Source organism: Lagopus leucura, unplaced genomic scaffold (genome assembly GCF_019238085.1).
Source record: "Lagopus leucura isolate 7727_CA_CO unplaced genomic scaffold, USGS_WTPT01 Super-Scaffold_100033, whole genome shotgun sequence".
Taxonomy (NCBI): domain Eukaryota; kingdom Metazoa; phylum Chordata; class Aves; order Galliformes; family Phasianidae; genus Lagopus; species Lagopus leucura.
The window spans coordinates 6,308,943-6,330,293 of record NW_024962282.1 but is presented as its reverse complement, the minus strand read 5'-3'; the positions used below and the strand labels follow the sequence as shown (position 1 = coordinate 6,330,293).

General features: G+C 44.0%; 1 protein-coding gene across 4 annotated transcripts in view; it reads left to right on the top strand.

Moving 5' to 3' along the window:
* Window positions 1–925: 925 nt before the first annotated feature.
* Window positions 926–21,351, top strand: part of PLCB2 (phospholipase C beta 2) — a 39,570-nt gene continuing 19,144 nt past the window's right edge. For 2 of the 4 annotated variants that reach the window (XR_006180978.1, XM_042881928.1), the window contains exons 1-13: window positions 944–1,409; window positions 4,458–4,535; window positions 6,773–6,841; window positions 13,216–13,356; window positions 13,547–13,626; window positions 14,213–14,266; window positions 16,275–16,350; window positions 16,906–17,006; window positions 17,687–17,853; window positions 18,061–18,207; window positions 18,702–18,859; window positions 20,489–20,571; window positions 20,833–20,917. Coding sequence is in view for 3 of the 4 variants with exons in the window: in XM_042881928.1 (XP_042737862.1) it covers window positions 1,326–1,409; window positions 4,458–4,535; window positions 6,773–6,841; window positions 13,216–13,356; window positions 13,547–13,626; window positions 14,213–14,266; window positions 16,275–16,350; window positions 16,906–17,006; window positions 17,687–17,853; window positions 18,061–18,207; window positions 18,702–18,859; window positions 20,489–20,571; window positions 20,833–20,917 (1,323 nt within the window). In the remaining variant the exon portion in view is untranslated. Of the gene's footprint in view, window positions 1,410–4,457; window positions 4,536–6,772; window positions 6,842–13,215; window positions 13,357–13,546; window positions 13,627–14,212; window positions 14,267–16,274; window positions 16,351–16,905; window positions 17,007–17,686; window positions 17,854–18,060; window positions 18,208–18,701; window positions 18,862–20,488; window positions 20,572–20,832; window positions 20,918–21,351 lie in introns of all 4 variants that reach the window. The other 2 variants (XM_042881930.1, XM_042881929.1) reach the window with 2 other exon arrangements.

The following is a 21,351-nucleotide window of genomic DNA, read 5'->3' as shown; positions in this document are numbered from 1 at the left end:
TTGCTGCCATCTTTTATTTTTTTTACAGCAAAAGTACTTCATACAGGTCCATTTAGTTTCCCTGCAGTTAACCTCTCCTCCCTCTTGCCACTGACAATTGAGAATACTTAGGATTCCTTCAGACAGCCTGGGAAAGGACAGCTGATCTGCCTTCCGCTGGCCTTACAGATGTAGGTAAGGTGGAGGTGAGAGGGAAACCTCACCATGCAGCTGGCTTCCTTTTTGCACGAGTTCTTCAGCTCAGAGAAAATTTTTTACAGCCTCTTGGCCTTTACTTACAATAGCAAGTGCCATACCTGGACTTTCATAGAAGGATTAAATCTTACCATGAGGATGGAAATCCTATAGTAGCAAGCGCAGCACAATTGTCTCTGCTTCTAATTAGTTGTGGGGCTGTACCTTCTTGACTTAATTTAAGTTTGCCCACTGTCTCTCCTGGTTACCTCTGCCAGCAGAAGATCCTTTTCGCCTTTTCTGTCCACGTGTTGTTCCTTTGCTCCATGTGCAGGAGCAGGATCTTGCTTTGCACTGTTTGTTATTAACCATCTGTTCTACTGTCCATCTCGTCCCTACGGCTTCACTGGTATAATCCTCATTTGCATCTCCCCTGTTCTGTGTTCCTAGGGAACCTGCAGTAGATCCAGCATGATTTTGCAGATCCTGGGTTATCTCATGGATGTTTCATTTCATCTGTCTGAAATTTCCACCTGCCCTGCTGCTCTGTCTCACTTGGAGGTCAGCATTCAGAAGAAACCCATGAGACAAAGCAAAAAAGTTCAGCTGGACCCCACAAACTGAGTCGTCTGTGTGATATTTGGCCCAGCTGCATGAAGGGGGCAGTCTGCTTGTAGCCAAACCCCACACTGCTCTGTAACCACATCTGCTGAAATAGCTTTTAGTGCTGGGTGGTAATGCCTGCACTTTGTCAAAGAAAACATTTAAGGAAGTTCCCTTGCGGAAGTGCTCTGAACAGCGCGCTTTGCAACGGGGCTCCGAGGAGCAGATCCCTCCTGGAGGGGACAGAGTGTGTGCATGTGTGCCCACACGGGCATCTCCACTCGTCACAAGCTTTCCCTCTAGGTGACCTTGTGCCTGTTTGGAGACCTGTTGATTTACAATGCAGATTCGTCTGTCCTCGCCTGCTTGTTGTTGCCTCTCCTGAATTTGCCTGGGACATTAGAGGCTGTTTGCTCTCTGATGCCAATAGTGGTGATGGCAGAGAGCCCTGCCATGTGAGAGGCAGAGATAGAGGAGAGGGGGTGAAGGAGGAGTAAACTGTGTGACTCCTATTGCTTCTGGTAGCTGAGGAGCACATCTACAGGACAATGTCAATGCTTACTCCTGTCCTGCAGCCCCCAGAGGTGAAGGAGTATCTGTCCAAAGGCGAGCGCTTCATCAAATGGGACGATGTGAGTATTGAGACTTCACTTGGCTGGGTTGTATGCATGGTGACAGTGTTTTGGTCAGGTTTGCGGGGAGCCTGGGAGTGCGTGGGGAATGGGGCACTGATTGCTGCTTCTCTGTGCAAAACTAGTCCTTGGGAAGGCAGTCGATGCTGGGAGCCTCCCTGGACTGAGAAGCATGCACTGCATTCAGATGTATCTTGGGGTGTATAGGGTAGGATTTATTTGCTGCATGGACTCTCTATGCTTTGCAGATGGGAGGAAATCAGGCTCCAACTTGCTTCCTCTTACTGCCCTGCTTCTGGAGTTGATGGGTCTGTGAGCTACCAAACACACAGCAGCCAAGCAGTGAGCATGCTGTGCAAAGCTGCCTTCCAGCTCCATGTTCTCTTGTGTCTTTAAAATATCTGGTTTGTGGGCTGAGTTTGCCTTTGAGGGGAAGAGAGTGTGGATTAGAAAAGTAGGGGTTAACTTGAGTATAATAGTTCCCTTCCTCACTTTCTGAGAAGGCAAGAAAGTATTTCCCCTAATATCCAGGCACAGTGATGGCAGCTGTCCATCTATCTTGTTTGGAGTTTGGTGTGCACTGTTGAGCATGCACATAGGAAGGGCTTGTCCAACTGCTCAGAGATATGAGAAGGCAATGCAGTGCACTGCTGACAGAACGGCTGAGTGCTAAGGAATATAGGTTGGAATACCACCATGCAGTTATTCCACTAGTTCTGCAGGAAGATGATACCAAGCTTTGATAGAAAAAGCAACCTTCCCTTCCCTTTCCATTCTTCCCAGTAGGGCAATTGCCTGCAGAATGTGCATGTGGCTTCCTTAAGGTTGGACAAGGGAGTTGGTTTCTGAGAATAACAGAGGCCAAAGTTGCCTAAACGAAAGCTGAGCACTTTCAGAAATTAAATAGTAGAATGGCCTGTGTTAAAAAGGACCAGTATGGTCATCTAGTCTGACCAAACTGCCATTGACTTTCTGTGCTCAGTCCGGGGAGAGGCCACTTTCCAAAAGCTTGAAGCTGTTAAGTACTTCCCTGAGAATTTCTGGGATATTCAAGTTTCCTTGATACCCAAAGTGAGTCAAGTTGGACTCCCAACACCCACTAAGGATTTATGGTTGGAGTGAGTGCACTCAAGTCTTGTGTGCAATTTTGCTCAGAATTTACAAGACTGAATTTCCTGGAAAGGCATCTATTTACTAAGTTTACAAACTTGATCTCCAACAATAACGAAAGCCTTCACAAGAGCTGGTCACATTGCACCATCTTATCTTGCTTTCCTGTAGTTACAGTAGGCTGCAAAAGAAAGTGGAAAAAGCTCCAGCCTGTCAGTTTGCTGATGGAGGGTGAGGATGAAAGCAGCTCTTCAGAGGTCGTGGAGCTTGCAGTTTTTTGTCTGACTCTTTGAAGGGACCTGGCCATGCTGTTGTTAACAGGCTTGGCCTCTTTCTGCAGTAGCAGAGGAAAAGGAATAGCAGTAGATCAGTTTGGCTTCCTACAGCACTGTAGCTTGGGCCTGCACTGGAACTTTCTCTGTACCCAACAATTTCTTGAGTAAAGCAAAAACCCCTTGCATTCATAATGTCTTCTCCAGAGGAGAGCGTGGTGGGGTCCAGGCTAGGCTGCATTGTTCTGACCTGTCTTACTGGGCTAGCTCCCAACGTTTTGGGCTATGAAGCAACTCTGTGGTGCTTTGCTTAGCATCTGGCAAGCTGAGGCTGCCAACTGAACTAGGGAGATTAACTCTTACTATATGATGCTTACAAGTACCAGCTTGGGAACCTTTTCAAAACCTCAGGTTGTCCAGGATGGAATAGTTGACTTCTTAAATGGAGCAGATGTGAATGGATTTGGCTGTGTGCTGATGCTTAACCCTCTAAGTACAGGCAAGGATTTTCTGTGAGATTATGGAATTTCATGCCAGGCCACATTACAGAACAGCACTTGCTTTCTGTCCTAGAATTGAACTCCACAGCATGAGCAGCAACCACTTCAGCTGCCAGACCATCTTCTAAGGAGCCAACCCACAGCAGAGTATAGCTGTGCCCCACAGCTATCCTTGTTCCTGATCAGGAGAGCAGCTGTCCTTATTATGGCCTCACCTCACCTTCAAGAAAGCTGCTTCACAAGAGATAAGATTTATCTAGAGACAAGGCAGAATATTCAGTAGTAGTATTACAGTGTCTGTTTTACTCTTTGTGGCATGGAATAACCCAAGACAAAATGACAAATACACTTTCCAGATTCCATTACTGCTTTCATTTCAGTAGCTGAGTATTTCAACTTCCTGAAGTCAATTTGAAGCCTTCTTAGAAATGGCTGATAGGCCTTGTGATTCTATCATCTGTGTCTCCCGAGGTCAAGCGCAGTCAGGAGCCTGCTAGGCTGAATGAGCTAGGGCCCAAGCAGGGTCACCAAGTATTCTCTATCGTTTCCAGAGAGCTCATGATAATTCATCTCTTAGCTTGCATGCAAGATGGGAATGGATGTTGTGCTGGGAATGTCTGTGAAGTTGTCTTTTTTTTTTTTTAAATAGTTCACTTAGAGTTAATGCATGGAATTTAAGAAATCCCTCCTAAAGTAGATTCATCTGTTATATTGAACTCTTCTTGACTAAATCCTGCAGACTGCAAAGAGAGTCACGATGGCTAGCACATCTAGGTGGTGTCTCTTCTTGGCCATGCTCCTTCTAGAGCTCAGAATGAAGCAAGCGCCTTGAAGGCAAGGCAGTTCAAGTGGAACAGTCACATCTACAAGGACTTTCTCCCCTATTGACTGTATAGAAATGTTCAGAAGAGTTGCTTTAGCTAAATGCATAGGGTTAGGTGAGACCTAGACTTCAGCAGGGATTAGCCTTTGTCGCTTCACACTGTTTCTCTGGAGATATACTGAAATTTCTGGTTCATTTCCATAAATCAGATGGTGATTCACCTTGCTGGGTCTGTGTTTTAATGAAGAACCTTTTATGACTGGAGTAGTCTATCATGGGATATGAGGTGCTAAACCGTGTTTGCTTGTGTCTGTGGTTTGTTTGTTTTTTTTTAATGTATTAGGAAACAGCAAGTGCTTCTCCTGTGATTCTTCGTGTGGATCCAAAGGGCTTTTATTTATACTGGACGTATCAGAACAAGGTAAGTGTTAAGATTGCACAGGTCGGTCACCAAACAGTCAGTTCAGGTTTCTGCAAAATTAAGACACAGGATGACACAGAAAGGAATTCTATTGATATGCCTGTTATGCAGCTTGCTAAAGGATTCTCCAAACCAGTGCAGTGGTGCAGTTAGAATAAAAATAGCTTTAAACGTACAGTTAAATGTATGCATCATCAGCTAAAATATGCCTCCTGTGTTGTCTGTAGTGTGATTAACTGACCTGCTAGGGATTTTTTTTTTTTCTTTTAAAGAATGAAGGTAGTGATATAGAGGCTGCGTCAGGTCTGTAGAGTGATTTGTGCTCCTCCAGAAACAAGACGGTTTGCACCGTGGTGATGGAGGTAAAGCACAAGGGTGAGAGCTGCCAGAGGGGAGTGAGATGCCACAAACTTAGGAAGGAGAACTGAGTTCCTTGCTGCTGGGGAGCAACAAGGGGTGGAGGGATCTGGCTTGCCAGGAGGTGGAAGGCTGGGTTTACTTCTGCTTTCCAGAGCAGAGCTGTGGTTCAGTTCTACTTCCTCTTTGTGACCTACATGCTGAAAAAGCGTGGTAGATAAAGAGACAGAGCCAGTACTCCTCCTCAGCAGCCTGGCCAAGCAACATGATATGATTTGGTGAGCTCTGAATTCTCAGAAGATTGGCAGCTTGAGCTAAGCACTAATGGCAGCTTGAGCAAGGCACTGGCACGCAGCCGCAGCATCTGAGAGTAGCGTTGCAACGCTGCAGACTGTGACATCCCTGTTGAAGGCGTACTGCTCTTTTCCCTCTATGTCACTCATTCTCCCTTTCAAGGATTGCCCACTCCTGGTGGTAGAAGTTAAGCTGTAAGGGTTCAGCCAGACAGCAGGAAGAAGTGATATCACTGAATGATGCACCAAACAATGGGGCGAAGAGCTGTTGTAACTCCTCAAAAATGCATATTTCACGGGGCTAGTGGTGGGAGGGATTACTTGGTTATTTGGGAAAGGGGCTACAATAAGGAAGTCAGGACATGCCGTAGCTTGAGGAAGGCCAGACAGAGGTATCTCATTTTCCTGGAAAATGCCGCTGCTGATCACCTAAAATAAACAGATTTGAGAGCTGCAGTAGAGCAACAGCCCACTTTGCATCCTTGGGCAAGCATTTGTCTGGCCCTTTCCCCCTCTTGTCCATAAGGTAGGTGGAGATTCAGAAAGGAGAGAGATTAGGAATAACATTTTCATTCTGCTTGACAATGAAGTGGGGATACAGCCAGAAGACATGGTATCCACATTGTTCTTTATTGTGATCTTGGAAAACATCTGCTACAATGAGTATAATTTGTTCTCCAGACCTGTGGTGAGCAGGCAAATTAGTAACAGAGGAAGGAAATTCAGGTTGGATATTAAAAGAACAAACAAAACAGGCACAACAACTAGCCAGCAGTAGGGACAGTGAGGACATAGAGTGGGCTGCCTAGGGAACCTCATGCAGTGTCCTCCATGGGAATTGCTTCCGAAGGTCTTCTGGTACAGGAATGAGAGAATGTAATAGTAGTGTAGGACAGACAACACATGTGTCAGATCTTTGCATGTGCTTTTTTTTGCACTACCCTTCTCCATAAATTGAAGTAAATGGTACAAAGTAGGATGAATACACAGCTGACACCAGCTCTGTGCTCCTCCTCCGCAAAGCTTGCTGAGAACTTCATGTGTAGATTCTTCATTTTCAAGATCATGCTCTCTGCTTCATTGGGTTTTATTTCTCCAGCCCTAGTTCAGCATCCTCATCCTGCCCGTTTGTAGCCTAAGGTGAAGGTGCAGGTGCAGTGGTGTTCCTGTTCCCTGCGTGGGCAAACATACTATCTTACGTTTTCCCACTTCTGTTGTTTCTGCCTGGATGTCTGGACCAGCTCAAGTCTACTGTGGCTATTTAGAGCCAAATCTGAAGCTTGGAGTATGATCAAGATGGAAGAGAGCTGGGTAGAGAGGAGCCATGTTCATCTCAGTAAACTGCAGCAGGTTTCTGGCCTCAACTGAAAATGATGGTACTGCAGAAGCAGCATCACCTCTGCACTGACTAGCCTGCCATCTGGGCGTAGAGCAGCTCATTTTCCCCTGCCTGCCTTGTTTCTGGGGGGTGAATTTTCCCCAGTGACGGGCACTGGTTCAGACCTGCTTTGCAGCTTCTAAGGCTCTGGGAAGCTTTCAACTTCCACCTTTCTTTTCTTCATCATCCTTGTCCTTATTCTCTTGTAGGAGATGGAAATTCTGGATATAACCAGCATCCGAGATACCCGAGTAGGGCGATTTGCCAAAATCCCCAAGGTGAGTGTGTGCTTCTTTGTGCCGGTTTGTAGGGGGGTGGAAAAGCTGTCCATGCCTTTGACACAAGCTGAGGCAGTTTAGCTTGACCTTATGTTACAAGAAGGTGAGACAACCTTGTCTGTTCACATCAGAACTATGTAAGTATAGACAAGCTACTACTTTTGTCCCTGAACTCCCCAGCAGTTCTCCGTGCACCTAACAGATTCTTACAGACTGATATATACGAGCTTGTTGAAAAGAAAGCTTGGGGAAAACAACAAATCAACTTCCAGGTGCATGCCAAAAGAGTGATTTTCTGCTGTACACAACAGGGCTCTCTCCTGTGCCATGCATCTGGCTAGTTTTAATCTGGACCTGCACTGGGGGGTCCTGCAGGGGACTTGTGATGATTCCGTGTTGAGTCATGAGAGCTGCTCTTGTACAAAGATGCACAAGTTGGGTCAAGGCAGCCACAAACCTGGAGTTACAGAGTGAGTCCAATGCAGCATGTGGTGTTCTTTTCCTTTAAAGGGAAGAAAATGTAGTAATGGCAAAAGTTGCTGTTTTTTCAAATAGTTTTCAGTCGCCCGTTTGCAGGGTGCACATGACTATGCCTTTGTTTTTGGTTTCAGTTATAATCAAAGCTTCCTGCAGCACAGTTGCCCTTGTTAGGACTTCTTCTGGGCCTGATTTTTGTTTGTTTTGAACTTTTCTGTGTATGAAAAAGACAAGAAGAAAATGGAAGCTGGAATGTGAAAGGGAAACAAAAAAGTAAAGATTATGATTCCGTAGGGTAACGTAGATGATTCTCAGTCTAATGTGAAAGAAGAAGATTTTGCAGTCCATACTGAGAGACTTGAGCAGCCTCTTTGCGTAAGAAGTATGGGTGTTTTGCTAATACCTCTCTGAAATGTCTAATCAGAGCTCCCTAGGGCTGGTGCTTCTTGAAAGAATGTAAAGAGATGGCTGATAAAAGTACAGCAGAGCTGAAGAGCAGTACCCGTGCTCTCACAATTCCAAAAAATCTTAATTCCTTCTGATAAACTTTCTTCTCAGAAAACCATTAGAGCTAAACACATCTGAGTTCAAAACACACCTACAGTTTTGCCTGCAACTCATTTTTGTGGGAAAAAAAAGCTATCAGGACTTTTTGGTTTTGAGAGAGAGAATTGAATGTTTGGAGATAATAGAGGAGAGTACTGCACTCAGAGCAGAGCTTGCTGTGGAAAAGACCTACCTAAAGGAGAGACCTGAGGTACTGTTTTCTAAGGCCATAAACTCTAGGAATAAACTGTTTACAAAACAAATTCAACTTTGTAGATCAGAAGTTACCTGTGGAAGCACTGAGGCTATAAGTGGGTGTCTATTTGGCAGCAGCAGCCAAGCAAGAGAGTAACTTAGAGCTCAGTAAGTATTTAAGGAAGACTTTTTGTTGCAGACTACCAGGAAAAACGTGGCAGTCCAAATATCAGTATTGCCTCTAGAGAGAGGAATAAGAACTGGGAAATGTAGAAAAGAGCATGATCAATAAGGGCATGAAATGGCTGCTGTAGGGAGAAATTTGTGGGAGAGCAGACTGCCTGCAGACTGGCAAAAAAAAAAAAAGAAAAGGAATTGTGGACGATTGTGGAATGCTACAAAATCAGGATCTGAATGGAGAAGGTGAGCGTGAAGCTGTTGCTCAGTGTTTCTTCCCATGAGAGCTATACATCAAGTGGAATTTTCCAAAGATTCATCACAAGCAAAAGGAGGTGCTGCTGTTTGACTTGTGTCATTGCATGGTGGGATGGCTTCCTGCGCAAGCCATGGAAATGTATGTGATTTTAAAGTTAGGTCAAGAAGGGAATGCCCTTTGAGGATCTTAAATACAAGATAAGACGGTGGCTTGGATGGTTGCTGAGCCATAAATTGCTGGAAGCTGCAGAAATGTGTCAGGGATGTATCACTGCAGTTGCCCTTTCTTTTTCAGGCATCTGGGTGGCTGTTTGGTCTGATCTGGTGGGACTGTTGTGTTCTAGCTGTTTTAATAGGCCAGAGGTGGTGTTATACAGTGCTGGGAATTGGCTACAAAAAAAGAAAAAAAAAAAGAAACGAAGCTCAAGAATTAAGTGATTTATTAAGTATTCTCAGCTAGCAGCTGGCACAAATGATGGCGATAACCTCTGCTGTGAAAATCCCAAGTGCATTTCAATCTCTGCATCTCAGACTCACTTAATATATCAGTCTCTATTTTATTTCAGAGGATTTTCTGGCCTTTCTGTGATGACATATATAGTAAAGTGCATTAGGCTGGCTCCATATCCACCTCGATGGTAGGACTTGTGTGGGCACTGAAATGGGTACTGAACTAAAACGATGGGAGAGATGTACCATCTGGGCCTGGCAGTTTCCAGTTCCCACATGGCTGTGCTGTTCTGAATGCTTCTGCAGAGAACATTGGAAGTCCTCAGCAGTGAGTTCATGTGGCTTTGCTGAGGGCAGGATTTGAGAGCACACAGAAATGCAGAAAGTGACAGTTTCTTGGCACGAGTCACACTCCACACAGTGCATTCAAGTCTGGTGCATCATTACTGTCAGGTATCAATATGAAAATCCAGTGGGACAAAGAGGTAGAGGGTGCAAGAATGGAGATATGTGCTATTCTCCTGTGTTGCCCTTGGAGCAAAGACTCTTCACTTGCTTTATTTCCTTTGAGAGCTTCACAAAGTGTTCTGCAGCTTTTTTTTCTTTTTGATGGGAGTTTCTTTTTTTGAGAGCCAGGGCAGGGTGAACTTTGGCACATGTTCAAGAGTAATAAAGATAAGAATTAGCAAGGGCTTCTAACATAAGTGAGACAAGATAAAAAGCTATTGAATGTAGTTCAGCAGCATGCCAAAGCAGATCAAGATGTTATTTACAATGCAATTTTCATCTTTTTATTTGAGTAACAAAGAACAATAACAGCTGCTCCATCTTGTTTTCTTCTGAGGCACTAAGAACCCAGAGCACTTGCACAAGCCAATTATTAGTACTACAGTATATGATGCTGCAGGCCAGGCTGCCGAGCTTTTGGCTTCAGCTTGGGTTTTGTTTGAGCATGTCAGCAGGCATGGGCTTTGAAATGAGTCTCATTTTTCACAAAACAAACTTGTGTTTTCTCACTGGTGTTCATTATTATGATACAATTTCATTCTTCATACATATTTTGTTGCTTTTGAACCTAGACATGCAGACTCTAAGGACCCAAAGTCTGGATCTCCCTCATCTGTTCCTGTTTGGTTCCAGCAGGCTGAGGGTTGTTTGATGCCATGTGAATCTGTGTGCTGCTGCATTCTCCATCTCCTTTAGATAAGGCAGAAGTGAGAGCTGAGGGTGCTTAGCTGCATCTCCTCTCACTCGTCCCTCCAGGATGTTTGGCACAGAGACGTGCCCAGAGACAGCCCCACAGATGTGGTGCTGCTGTCCTAAAGAATGCATAGGGAGTGGGTTTGCTTGTGTTGTCTTGCAGTATTGCACTCCAGCACTGCATCATGAAGATACAGAACTGTCATATATAGATATTGCATGCAGCTGGAGCAAATCCTGGCTGTCATCTGCTTATATCTGTTTCAAGTGGAGAAAAGGCTCTTTCAATCTCTTGCATTAAGTTTGGTTCTTTGTGTTTGCATGAGAATTTGCTTTTCTCAGGATTATGAATATGATTTATACAGATCAGGTTTTTAGGGAAATCAGGAGAGTGGAAAGTGAAATGAAAGTTGATTCTATATTTCAGCCATTCTTCTGCTGGGTTGCTTTTTGTGTGTGTGTTTTTTTCTAAGTGAATTTGCTAAGCATATTTCTCTTCCTGATTTGCATGGCTAATATGGTTGCCTATTTTCATGGACTGATGGCCTCCCTTTCTGTCCACCTGCAGTGTGACACTGAGGAATGGCAGTGAAGCTGCAGCACAGGAGAGCAAGTTATTAAAAAGGCAAAATGTGGCATCAGGACAGCATCTGGTGCACACTCGCCATTGTTGTGCCAACATCACTGCCTTTATCCCAGGAGCGAGATAATCCCTTAGTACAGCAGGCAGCACAAAGTGAGTGAGTGTGTGACTTATTTCAGGCTAGGTGGGAAATGTGCTGGGAAAATATGACCCAACTTAGATCCCTGAGAAGATCATTCTTTCCTCTCCTTGCCCCTCTCCCTGCTGTAGTTTGCAAACAGAGGTGTTAGGGGGTGTCCTAACCTATGCTGACAACATGCATCCCATTTAGATAGCTGTATAGGCTAAGGCTGTCCACTTCCTGTTGTGAGGCGGAGTCGAGCCATTCTGAGGGCTGCATGTGCCCAGCTTTGTCTGCAGAGCACAGGTGGAAGCTCAGAGCCAGCTGGGGACACATCCTGAGCAGAAGCTGGGAAGCCAAGTGACACCAGATTGCAGAAAAGGAAGGGGCGGGAGGAGCCGCCTTGTAACAAATACAGGAAATGAGCTGAGCTCAAACCACAAGTTCTCTATTGTCTTAGCTTCATAGAATTTACATCACTAGAGGTAAGAAAACTGAACAAATGCCCCTGGGTTTGCAAGATGAAGTTAAATGTGAAACTAAAATCTAACACATTGCCACTTGCAGTTTAAGTTCCATCAAGTTGGACTCATTTATCCTTATGGGTCCCTCCCAACTGGGATATTCTGTGATTCTCAGAGTGTGGTAGGATATGTGGGTGCTGTTGGCTTCTACAAAGAAGACTTGCTTACAGTACAGGAATGAGCCATTCTAGAAACTCTTCAGCTACTAGAAAGTAGTTCTGGATGGCTGACTGCCTTTCCCCTTCAATCCCTCCACTTCCTATTAGATTGTACATATCTCAGTTACGACCAAGGAAAGGCTTTTATGAAGGGAGGGCTGGCGTTCAGGTGGTCTTGAATCTGTCTCATTCTTTTTTTTTTTTTTTTCCTATTTGCTACATATGTACCCACGTTGCAGATGCTGCAGAAATTTGGAAAAACACAGTGGAAAAAGCCTGCACAATTTCTCATAAAATATTCATGCAGTTTTCTATGCGAGACACAGCACATGAAGGTTCCTACAGTGAGCTGTTTCAGTTTCAGCTATCACAGTCCAAACGTAAATAGAAAATCCTGTGGCTGAAACAACTGCTTGTGTTTGAATCGAGCAATTCAAAGGAATTAAAATAGTCAGAGGGTTTCTTGTTGGCTTTGTCAGTCTAAGACCAACTTTCAGCAATAAAAATGTAGGTGTTGTCCAGTTATAGCAGCTCAATGAGTTTCCCAACTGGAGCTGAGCTGCAGGGCTGATTTGGTGAGTGCTCTACATTTATAGCAAGCACATGAAGTCATTTAGCTTAAACCTCTCTCGCTGAGGTTAGAGTGGTATCTGTAATGTGCTAGGCTATTACTGATTTCAACTTGTTGAAATGGAGTAATTCAGCCATATGTCTAACATACAGCTTCCAGCTCCTGGTGCATTTCTGAGCCTGCCCTGCCATGCTAGCAATTGCTGGTGATTAATTTTGCCCTTAGTTTCTGAAGGAGCAGTGCTCTGCCAGTTTGCTACGATGGATGCTATGTTTCAAGTAATGAATTGCTGTGCTTTATGGTAGGCCCTGGGAATGTTTTCCTTCTGTTACAAATAGTAACCATCGGTGTAACTCAAGGATACCTTGTCTCAGTTATGCCTTATGTAGGATAGGAATGCATAAAATACTAAATAAGTTAAAGGGATTCTATAAATACTTTCATGTGGTGATGAAATCCCAGTATGACTAATTGGATAAGCTCTTCACTTATCAAATCTCTGGTGAGCCATCGCTTGGGACACTGCAATTGCTATGGAAAAAAAAGACAACAAATTTAGCAACTGACAACAAGAAGAAAATGTCAGTTGAAGACAGAGAGAGTGAGCTTCTGTTCCCAGCAACCAGGCTTAAGTCTGGTTGGCCTTCTGGGACCCCAAACAGCACCTATCTTGTGCTGAGGCAAGCTACTGCAACAGGTGTCACACTAATTGAAAAACCTTTCTTAGTGTTTGTGGAAACCCAAATGGTTGTCTGTGCTAACTTGGTTTCACACCCATGCTAATTGGAGGCCAAATGCTCCTCTCTCCACCTGTCTGCAAGTTGAAGCTGAAGTTTTACATGCAGTTTCTTTAATAGTAGTCTCCTATGTGTATTTTTTCAGACCAGAGCAGGCTGTTTGTGCAGTGATGTTGGTCACAATGGTTTCTTTCTTGGAGGATCTTGGTGATGCAGGCTACAGAAAAGAAATGGAAAATAAGAAAAGATGAGAAAGACCACATAATTTTGCAACTGTTGAAAAACTTGAGTCCATGTTTGCATTGTGTCCTGTATTTTTTTTTTCCCAATGCAGTTTGCCTCATTCTCCTTTTCACCCCACTTGTTCTGTGTTGCAGTGCCAGAAGCTCCGTGAGGTTTTTAACTTGGATTACCCTCACAGCACCTTTCTGCTGAAAACTCTGACAATTGTATCTGGCCCTGACATGGTGGACCTCACTTTCCATAACTTTGTGTCCTACAAGGAGAATGTTGGCAAGGTACGTGAGCCTGAGGGCAGAGAAGCACTGTGAAGGACAAAGAGTTGGCACGTTCCAGAGGGAGCAGGAAAGGAATTGTTGGGATTGTAGCCCAGCAGTATCAGCCCGGGCCAGTGCCCTGTCTATGCAATGTACTTGTGCTGTTCCATCAGCTGCCTCCACCTCTGTGTGTGTGTTTTTTTTTCTCCAGAGCTGGGCTGAGGATATTATGGCCATTGTTCAGAATCCCCTCACATACAATGCTTCTCGGTACACCTTCCTAGAGAAAATGTAAGTGGTTTCTGACAAACATTGCTATTTGAAACGCTTGCTTGCTGCTCTTTCTGTCTGTAATGAAAAGAAAAGGCTTCTTAGCATCCAAGTCCTTTGGCAGTCTCCTAAGCAAGTCCTGTGCTAACTCAGGAGCCCTGAGGCACAGGGCAGCAGGTTGTCAATGGGTTCTGTGTTGCGTGACAACTGACTGGCACTGCAGCACTTGAGCCTTGGTATTATACATGTGGCACTAGGCAAACTGAAATTCTGAGCTTCAGATATATTCCCCCATCGTAGTCACTGTGCTTATCTCAACAAAGTACTGCCTCTTCTTCTTGGTTCTGTAATGCTGTTTGGTTTGGCAGCCTGAGATCATCGAGGAGGACTTAGTAACAGAGGATACCATCATCTCACATCTGTCATATGTTTCAGAGGAATCTTTCTGATATCAAAAGTTTGCCCATTTTTCCTTCCAAAGAACTGGGAACAGGTTTTATCTGAGGTTAAGCTTACAGCCTGTAATACCCTGATTTTCAGATAACTGTTGGTTTCCTTTCCCAGTTGTGTTTTCTTTTTTCCTCCTCATCTTGACTTTTTTCCACAGCCTGGTGAAGTTGAAGATGCAGCTGAATGCAGAGGGAAAGATTCCTGTCAGGAAGTGAGTAAGGCTTTTGTTTGTCTTTTATTGTATATTCACTTAGATGAAAGGCATAGCAGCTGGTAAAAGGATGGTAGCCCTGTGCCTATAGCTGCCTGCTTTTGCTGCACCTAAGGGTAAAAAACATTGCCAAAAACCATTACCTATGAGGTAAAAATCATTCAAGTCATGAGAGGACTCCTGCTGCACCTAAGTTCCTCCCACTGAAGAGCCTGGGACATAACTTGTGTCTGGAAAGGAGACTTTCTTTGACCATTTCCTTCACCTACAGCAAGAATTCCACTTCCTTCCTGTTACCAAATATTCATTAACAAAATCAAGCAACTCTGATGAAATTCTGATTGGGGATTTGTTTTGCAAACATGAGTTGAAGCTACATAAGGTGTAGGACTTGTTTGAGCTTTTATAGAAGGAGTTCTGTACGTGGTTCATTTTTGCTTGACAAATTAGCTAGCCTGAAGCAGAAATCTGTTGTTTTATCATAGAATCATAAAATAATGTGAATTGGAAGGGGCCTTTTCTCTTTGTCTCTTTTTTTTCTCATGTGTGACTACTACAGCTATTCTCCACTGGTGTAATTCCACTGCCTTCAGTCTTCACTCTGCACGTGAATGGGGAAACAGCCTTTGAGGACAGACATCTGGGCCAAGGTTAATGCTGGCTCAAGTACAGAACAGGAGAGGTTTGCACTTCACTGTTCAAGGACTGGCTTATGCATCAGGGTAGAAATGTCCTGAGAAAAAGCTAAGGCTGATTTGCTAAAACAAAGACCCCCGTGTGTGTCATGGCATAAATCTAGAATTGGTTTTGTGCCACTCAGCGTCTTCCCTTGTAAAATCACTCCATGGCTGATCCCATCACTCCTCCGTGTTGTTTTGTCACTTACACAATGACAAAAGCCTGCACTGCAGCATTGAATTTCCCTTTTTGAGTGCTTAACTTATTTTCCTTTTGAGAATAAGGACCTTTGGTGAGCGTGCTTGTGGGCATTGGCTAGAAAGTTCTGAACCACCCTGCTCACAGATTTGTGCTGTTATAGCATCATGAGAGGCAAATGCTAATCACTGTAATAAATGTGGTACTTATTTTGTGTTATATGGTGTAACAATTCTAGACTAAGTCTGTGCAGGCTAAATGTGTTCCTGGACAGCTGATTGTTATTCAACAGTAAGCATTACTTGTTGTTTGTTTCCTAAACCACCGAGCAGCAGGATTTGTCAAAAACCAGTGTACACATCATGGGCTTTTAAAAACATACAGCTCTTAATTAATAACTCAAACTAGGGAAAGTGTACTTCAAACTGATCTTGAGAATGCAAGCAAGGTAGCATTACTGCAGAGAAAATGGTTTGTTCTTTTGGAATAAGCCAGAAGAAATGTCTGGTACAGGCTGTAGCTCACTTCAATGCCCTGGCCTTTCTTGTAGAATAGTAGAAGTGGTTTTTATGGTCTAAACCATTACACAGTTAAGTTGTCCAGATTAAGAGCCAGATTTATAAAAAATATTCAGCATCTCCAAGTGTAGGTACATGTGAAGCTTTCTAATCCTCTATGTCAGGTTTTATTTTTACATCCCACATTTACTTGACTTTGGACATTTAAATCCCTTTTGAAGTATAACAAGGATGCTGCAATTTTTGCCTTGCAAAGGGCTATTTGGGAACAGCATGCAGTGTTTGCATATGTCAGCTACAGCTCCAGTTGAGCACTTTTCCATCTGCCAATGTATTTGGCACTTTTTGTTCCCCTTCTTGACCGTAAGCACCTGTTATTCCAGGAGTGTAATAGAGCTGACATCTAAATTTATCCACAGATGATACCTCATTGTTGCTAATTGGGATGTTCTGAATCTAGGAATAATTCAGTTATTGCTACTAGTCCATAATACTGCAAAGAGAGTGCTTTAAACTGAAGGCTTGACCGGATGCATTCTGCCCTGCATACCGGTACCCAGCTTTCTGCATCCTTTTACATGGTGGTAATGGTTTATTTTTCCCTATCTGCATAGTATTTTTCAGATGTTTCCTGCAGACAGGAAGAGGGTGGAAGCAGCATTAAGTGCTTGTCATCTTCCAAAAGGCAAGGTAAGGATGTAACAAGGTAGCCACTAATTTGGGAATAATCTGCTTGCTTATCCTGACTGTGCTGCCCATGACTTCAAAAACATTAGGGGTCTCTTAAATTGCTTTGAAATCCTATCGTTGTTAGCTGCCTTGCCTAAAGTGCAAGCCTGCTAAGATCAGTTCTTACTGTTTGTAGCACTTGCAGCTCTGTGACTTGCAATGTGTGGCATAGGAAGCAGTTCATTCCCTTCTGTCCATTTCCCCTGCTCTTTGAAGCAAAAGATCTGATGGCACTGCTGCCAACCTTCAGACCACAATCCAGACTTCTAACAGCTCCTATCAGCTTATCATGCACTCTATATCATCACACAGGAGCCACTAAGGGACAGTTTAAATAACGATCTTTTCTGAAATAGGCCATTATAATGCCTCTCCACTCCATCTCCTCTTTCCTAAACACCTTGCTAGGTGTGCCAGTTGCTTATCTGCCTTGTCACAATGAGTGCTGGACTGCAAGTGTTAACAGAGGTGAAAACCATTGTAGGTTAATGATACTGACCTGTCTTTCATTCTCAGAATGATGCCATCAACCCAGAGGACTTCCCTGAGACTGTGTATAAAACTTTCCTCATGAATCTGTGTCCACGGCCTGAGATTGATGAGATATTTACTTCACAGTAAGTTTCCTTCAAGCCATGGAAGAGGAATTAATCTCTTATTGTAAAAGAAAGGCAAAAAAGGTGGGGAGCAGGGTTGCTGTGCACATTGCTTGGCTGATTACACACAAGCCAGGAAAAACAGGTACCTAAGTACACACTTTCACTGATGACTGAATTAAAAGGATGAGGCCTGAGGCCTCACTGTGCTGCAGGGGCTCTGAATTGTCACTATCAGAAGCACTGTTTTCAGGTTAATCTAAGTGATGGTAATATGAGACTACTTGTGGTTAGCCCCAAACCAGACCATGCACAGTGTGAAACCCAGAGAACTTTGCCATTAGTCAGTGACTTGTTTCCAATTAACTAAACCTGTGACTTCTTAAGTGGACTTGATTTCATAGGGCAAGTATTCATTGTGTTCTGAAATATAGTGTTTAGGTCAGAGGCTCAAATTATGCTTTGTTCTTCCCTCGTACAACCCCTTAAGAGCAGTGCAGTAGTTAGGGGGAATTTTATAGAGGAGGAAAAAAGACCAGAGTAGAAAGCATCATTTGTAGGAAGAAATGTAGATAAAACAATTCTGTGTGCTCAGAGAGCTGTGCACTTACTGTTTGCCTAAGGAAGAACCAGTGTCTCCATTATGAAGTTTTCTGGCACATGTGCCTTACACTTGCTTTTCTGTAATTCTTTCCCCTTAGCCATTTCAAAGCAAAACCCTACATGACCAAAGAACACTTGGCAAAATTTATCAACAAGAAGCAACGAGACTCTCGCCTCAACGACATCCTTTTCCCACCAGCAAAACCTGAACAGGTGCAGAGCCTGATAGAGAAATATGAGCCCAGCGTCATTAACATCCAGAGAGGTGAGTCTTACTCAGCCCATAGGACTGGTTCTTCTGTTATGTGCCACTATGAAGGTAGCATGAAAATAGCAGAGCATCTCATACCTTCTGGTACCCTGGTTTTCCAGGGGAACAACCAGCCTGATTCTCACAAACCTCTGCCTTACTGGGTAGGAGATGTCAGAACCTTTGTGTTTCAGCACCACTGAAGCTTTCTTTTCCATGTAGGGCAGTTGTCTCCAGAGGGAATGGTCTGGTTTCTCTGTGGCCCTGAGAACAACGTGATAGCACTGGACAAATTGGTGCTGTATCAGGACATGACACAGCCGCTCTCACACTACTTCATCAATTCATCACACAACACTTATTTAACAGGTATGGGCATGTCCAGAACTGCCTGAGCTCCAGCATGTATCTACCACCACCAGGGATGGATGAATGACCCTGATAATCAGGTAGATGCATCTGCCCTCTAGTTTGGAGTGTTGAGGGCTGTTGTGCATGACACTTCAGAAGAAGAAATGTCACTCTATTGCCTGAAGCATAGAATTATATTATGGTTGTAAAAGACCTCTAAGATCATCAAATCCAAGCATCAATCCATCCCCAGCATGCCCACTAATCCATGTCCCTAAGTGCCAGGTCTACATGTTGACCACCTCCTTGAACAACTCCAGGGACGATGATTCCACCCTCTCCCTGGGCTGCCTGTGCCAATGCCTCACCGCTCTTTTAGCGAATATTTTTTTCATAATATCCAACATATTGTCATTCTGCTCAAAGACAGCAGAGTTTATGCTCTGCTTTATGCAGAAGGTGCCCCACGTGAATAGCTAAAGCTGAACCTCCCTCCTTGTGCTCTCCTCCAGCTGGCCAGTTTTCTGGTATCTCATCTCCCGAAATGTACCGTCAGACGCTGCTGGCTGGGTGTCGCTGTGTGGAGCTGGATTGCTGGAAGGGCCGTCCCCCAGATGAGGAGCCCATCATCACTCATGGGTTCACCATGACAACTGAAATCCTCTTCAAGGTGCAGGAATATTCTCCACGCATTTGCCCTTGCTTGGCTTTAGACTGATCTCCATTCAAGTTCACTGACTGACAGTCAAACGTATTGGCAAAGATGTTTGAAAGAGAAAGATTCATGGCAAGATGACAAGTGAATGAATGTGTAGGTAGAATGAAAGATGAGCAAATGTGCAAGAAGTTGGAGTTTGTGTACATCGTTGGAGCTGGAGGACGGTGAAAGGTGGATGAGGATAAATGAATGATGGGAATGCAGGTAGTCAAGTAGAAGTGATGGAGAGACAATTGAGTGGGTGTGCCTGTATGCAGAGTTGTGTAGAACAATGGATGTATGGACAGAAAATTGCATGAGAATTTTACGGATGGATGCAAGTCAGACAAACAATCAAGGTGGCTTTTAGAAAACAAACATTTGAAGTGAGTTTATCTTCTTACAGTTTGTGTGCTTTAGAGCCTCAGATGGAGGTGCTTTGGAGGAATAGATTTTAATTACTTCCCAATTACATGTCTATTTGGTGGAGCAACTGCCCTCTAGCATGCTGAGCAGAGAGCTTCCCTGAGGGTTTAGCTCCTAGGCTTCTGAAGCACAGTTTAAAGCCTTGAAAATGTATGGCATTCATCCACAGAAGTTACGAACAGCTTGCAGGTTAAAAATCAATGCACCATGCTTATTTTTCTGCTCTCGTGTACACAGCAGCTGCCAACAGGAGGGCACTTTTTCTTCATTTTAAAGCTCTTTATTCATATTCCATATCTTTCCCCAGTTCCAACGCTTCACAAGTACTAAAATATTTCTTCTGGGGGAAAAACACCAGATCCTTATTAACGATTGGAGGTATTGTCATTTTCAGCGTCAGTAATTTCCCATATCCTATAATTGCACTGCTGCTTTTTGCACAGCGGTTCGCTACAGGTAGGAAAAGTAACGACAGCCATAGCTACTGTAATTGCAGAGTTCTGCTAAGGCATGCAACTGTATCTCAAGGAAATTGTAACCTGCTACTCCTCTTCCAAACCTGGCAGGTTTCTTGGGCACAGTCCAAGCGGCCCATGGAGGAGCTGAATTTTGGGGGGAGCAGGGGGTTACTTTATTTGCTTGGGGGGTTGTTCTTTTTTAAGGGAATTGCCCACATTGAGGTCCTGGTGCTAGACCTGGCCTCACCATTTAACCTGGAGCCCATGTGCGCTGTATAAAGTTAGTGCACAAACATACTAGACTAAAGGCTGGGAGGTAATTACAAAGGAGCAAATGACACTTTCCTTACCATGTCAATAAGCAGCAATGGGAAGAAAATAGTAGAAAGTTTGTGGAATTTAACAGGGATTTGGAGAGAATATGATTTTATTTTTTTTCTCTACGTTATTAATGCTGAGAATGTTTCTATGGTATTTGCATTGGAAATGTCAGCACTGCTGGTGCTGGTGAGTGAACATTCCAGATTTCTCTGCTGCTAGATAGAAGTGTGTTGTGAGCAGGTGAAATGATAGAAAGTTGGGCAGCTTCAGAGGCAGGTGTAAATTGTCAGCCTGACTGATCACTGTGGAGATTTGAAATGCGGGGAGGGATCAGTTTCATGGGGAGATCAGATCTGTTACTAATGAGTGCTGGTACCTGTGATGTTCTTTCCTTCAGGATGCAATTGAGGCCATTGCAGAAAGTGCTTTCAAAACATCTCTTTACCCTGTCATCCTCTCCTTTGAGAACCACGTGGACTCGTGAGTATCTGATGACTGTGGGGACAGTGATGTGGGAGGATTGTGTTCTCTGTTGTCCAGAGCAGAACAGGCAAGGGCTGCTTGATTTGAAATGAATTCCTGTGTTGACATGAAACATTGTTAGGGATTTTTGCGGCGAAGATGCAAAATACATTCTGAATGGGTGAAGATTTATGGATCTCAAAATAGTTGCTCATGCTAGACTCTGGATTTGGGCATCTGTTTTCCTGTTCGCTCCTGCTTTATCTCTTTGTTTATTAGGCCCAAGCAGCAGGCAAAGATGGCTGAGTACTGCCGAACCATATTTGGAAATATGCTGCTGACAGAGCCTCTGGAGAAATACCCAGTAAGTGGGAGCTGGGGAAGGAGGCTGAAGAACCAGGTCAGGGGAGAGGACTTTCTGAAAAAAGTGGTTCCTCATGCCAGGAAATGCCACAGGAGATATAAGGACAGTAACAAAAAGAGGTAAATGAGCTCAGTACATAGGAGTGAGCAAACTGACAAGTGAAGGGATGACTTGTCAGTCACAGGGCTTTTCCTGAGCACTTGTCTGACCCTGCTCTTAATGCTCCATCCCTTCAGTGACTTTGGAAACTGAGCTCTAGGTGACCAAGCTGTACCCATTACACCAAGATGAGTCAGTGTATTTTCATACGTGATACTGTTTCAAAGGTGTCTGCCAGCGCTTGCTTTGGAAAGAACCAGGAGCAAGGGTTTAGTAGCATTTCAGGCTCTTCCAACCAATGCTTCTAAATTCCTGTTTCCAGCCTGGAAATGACC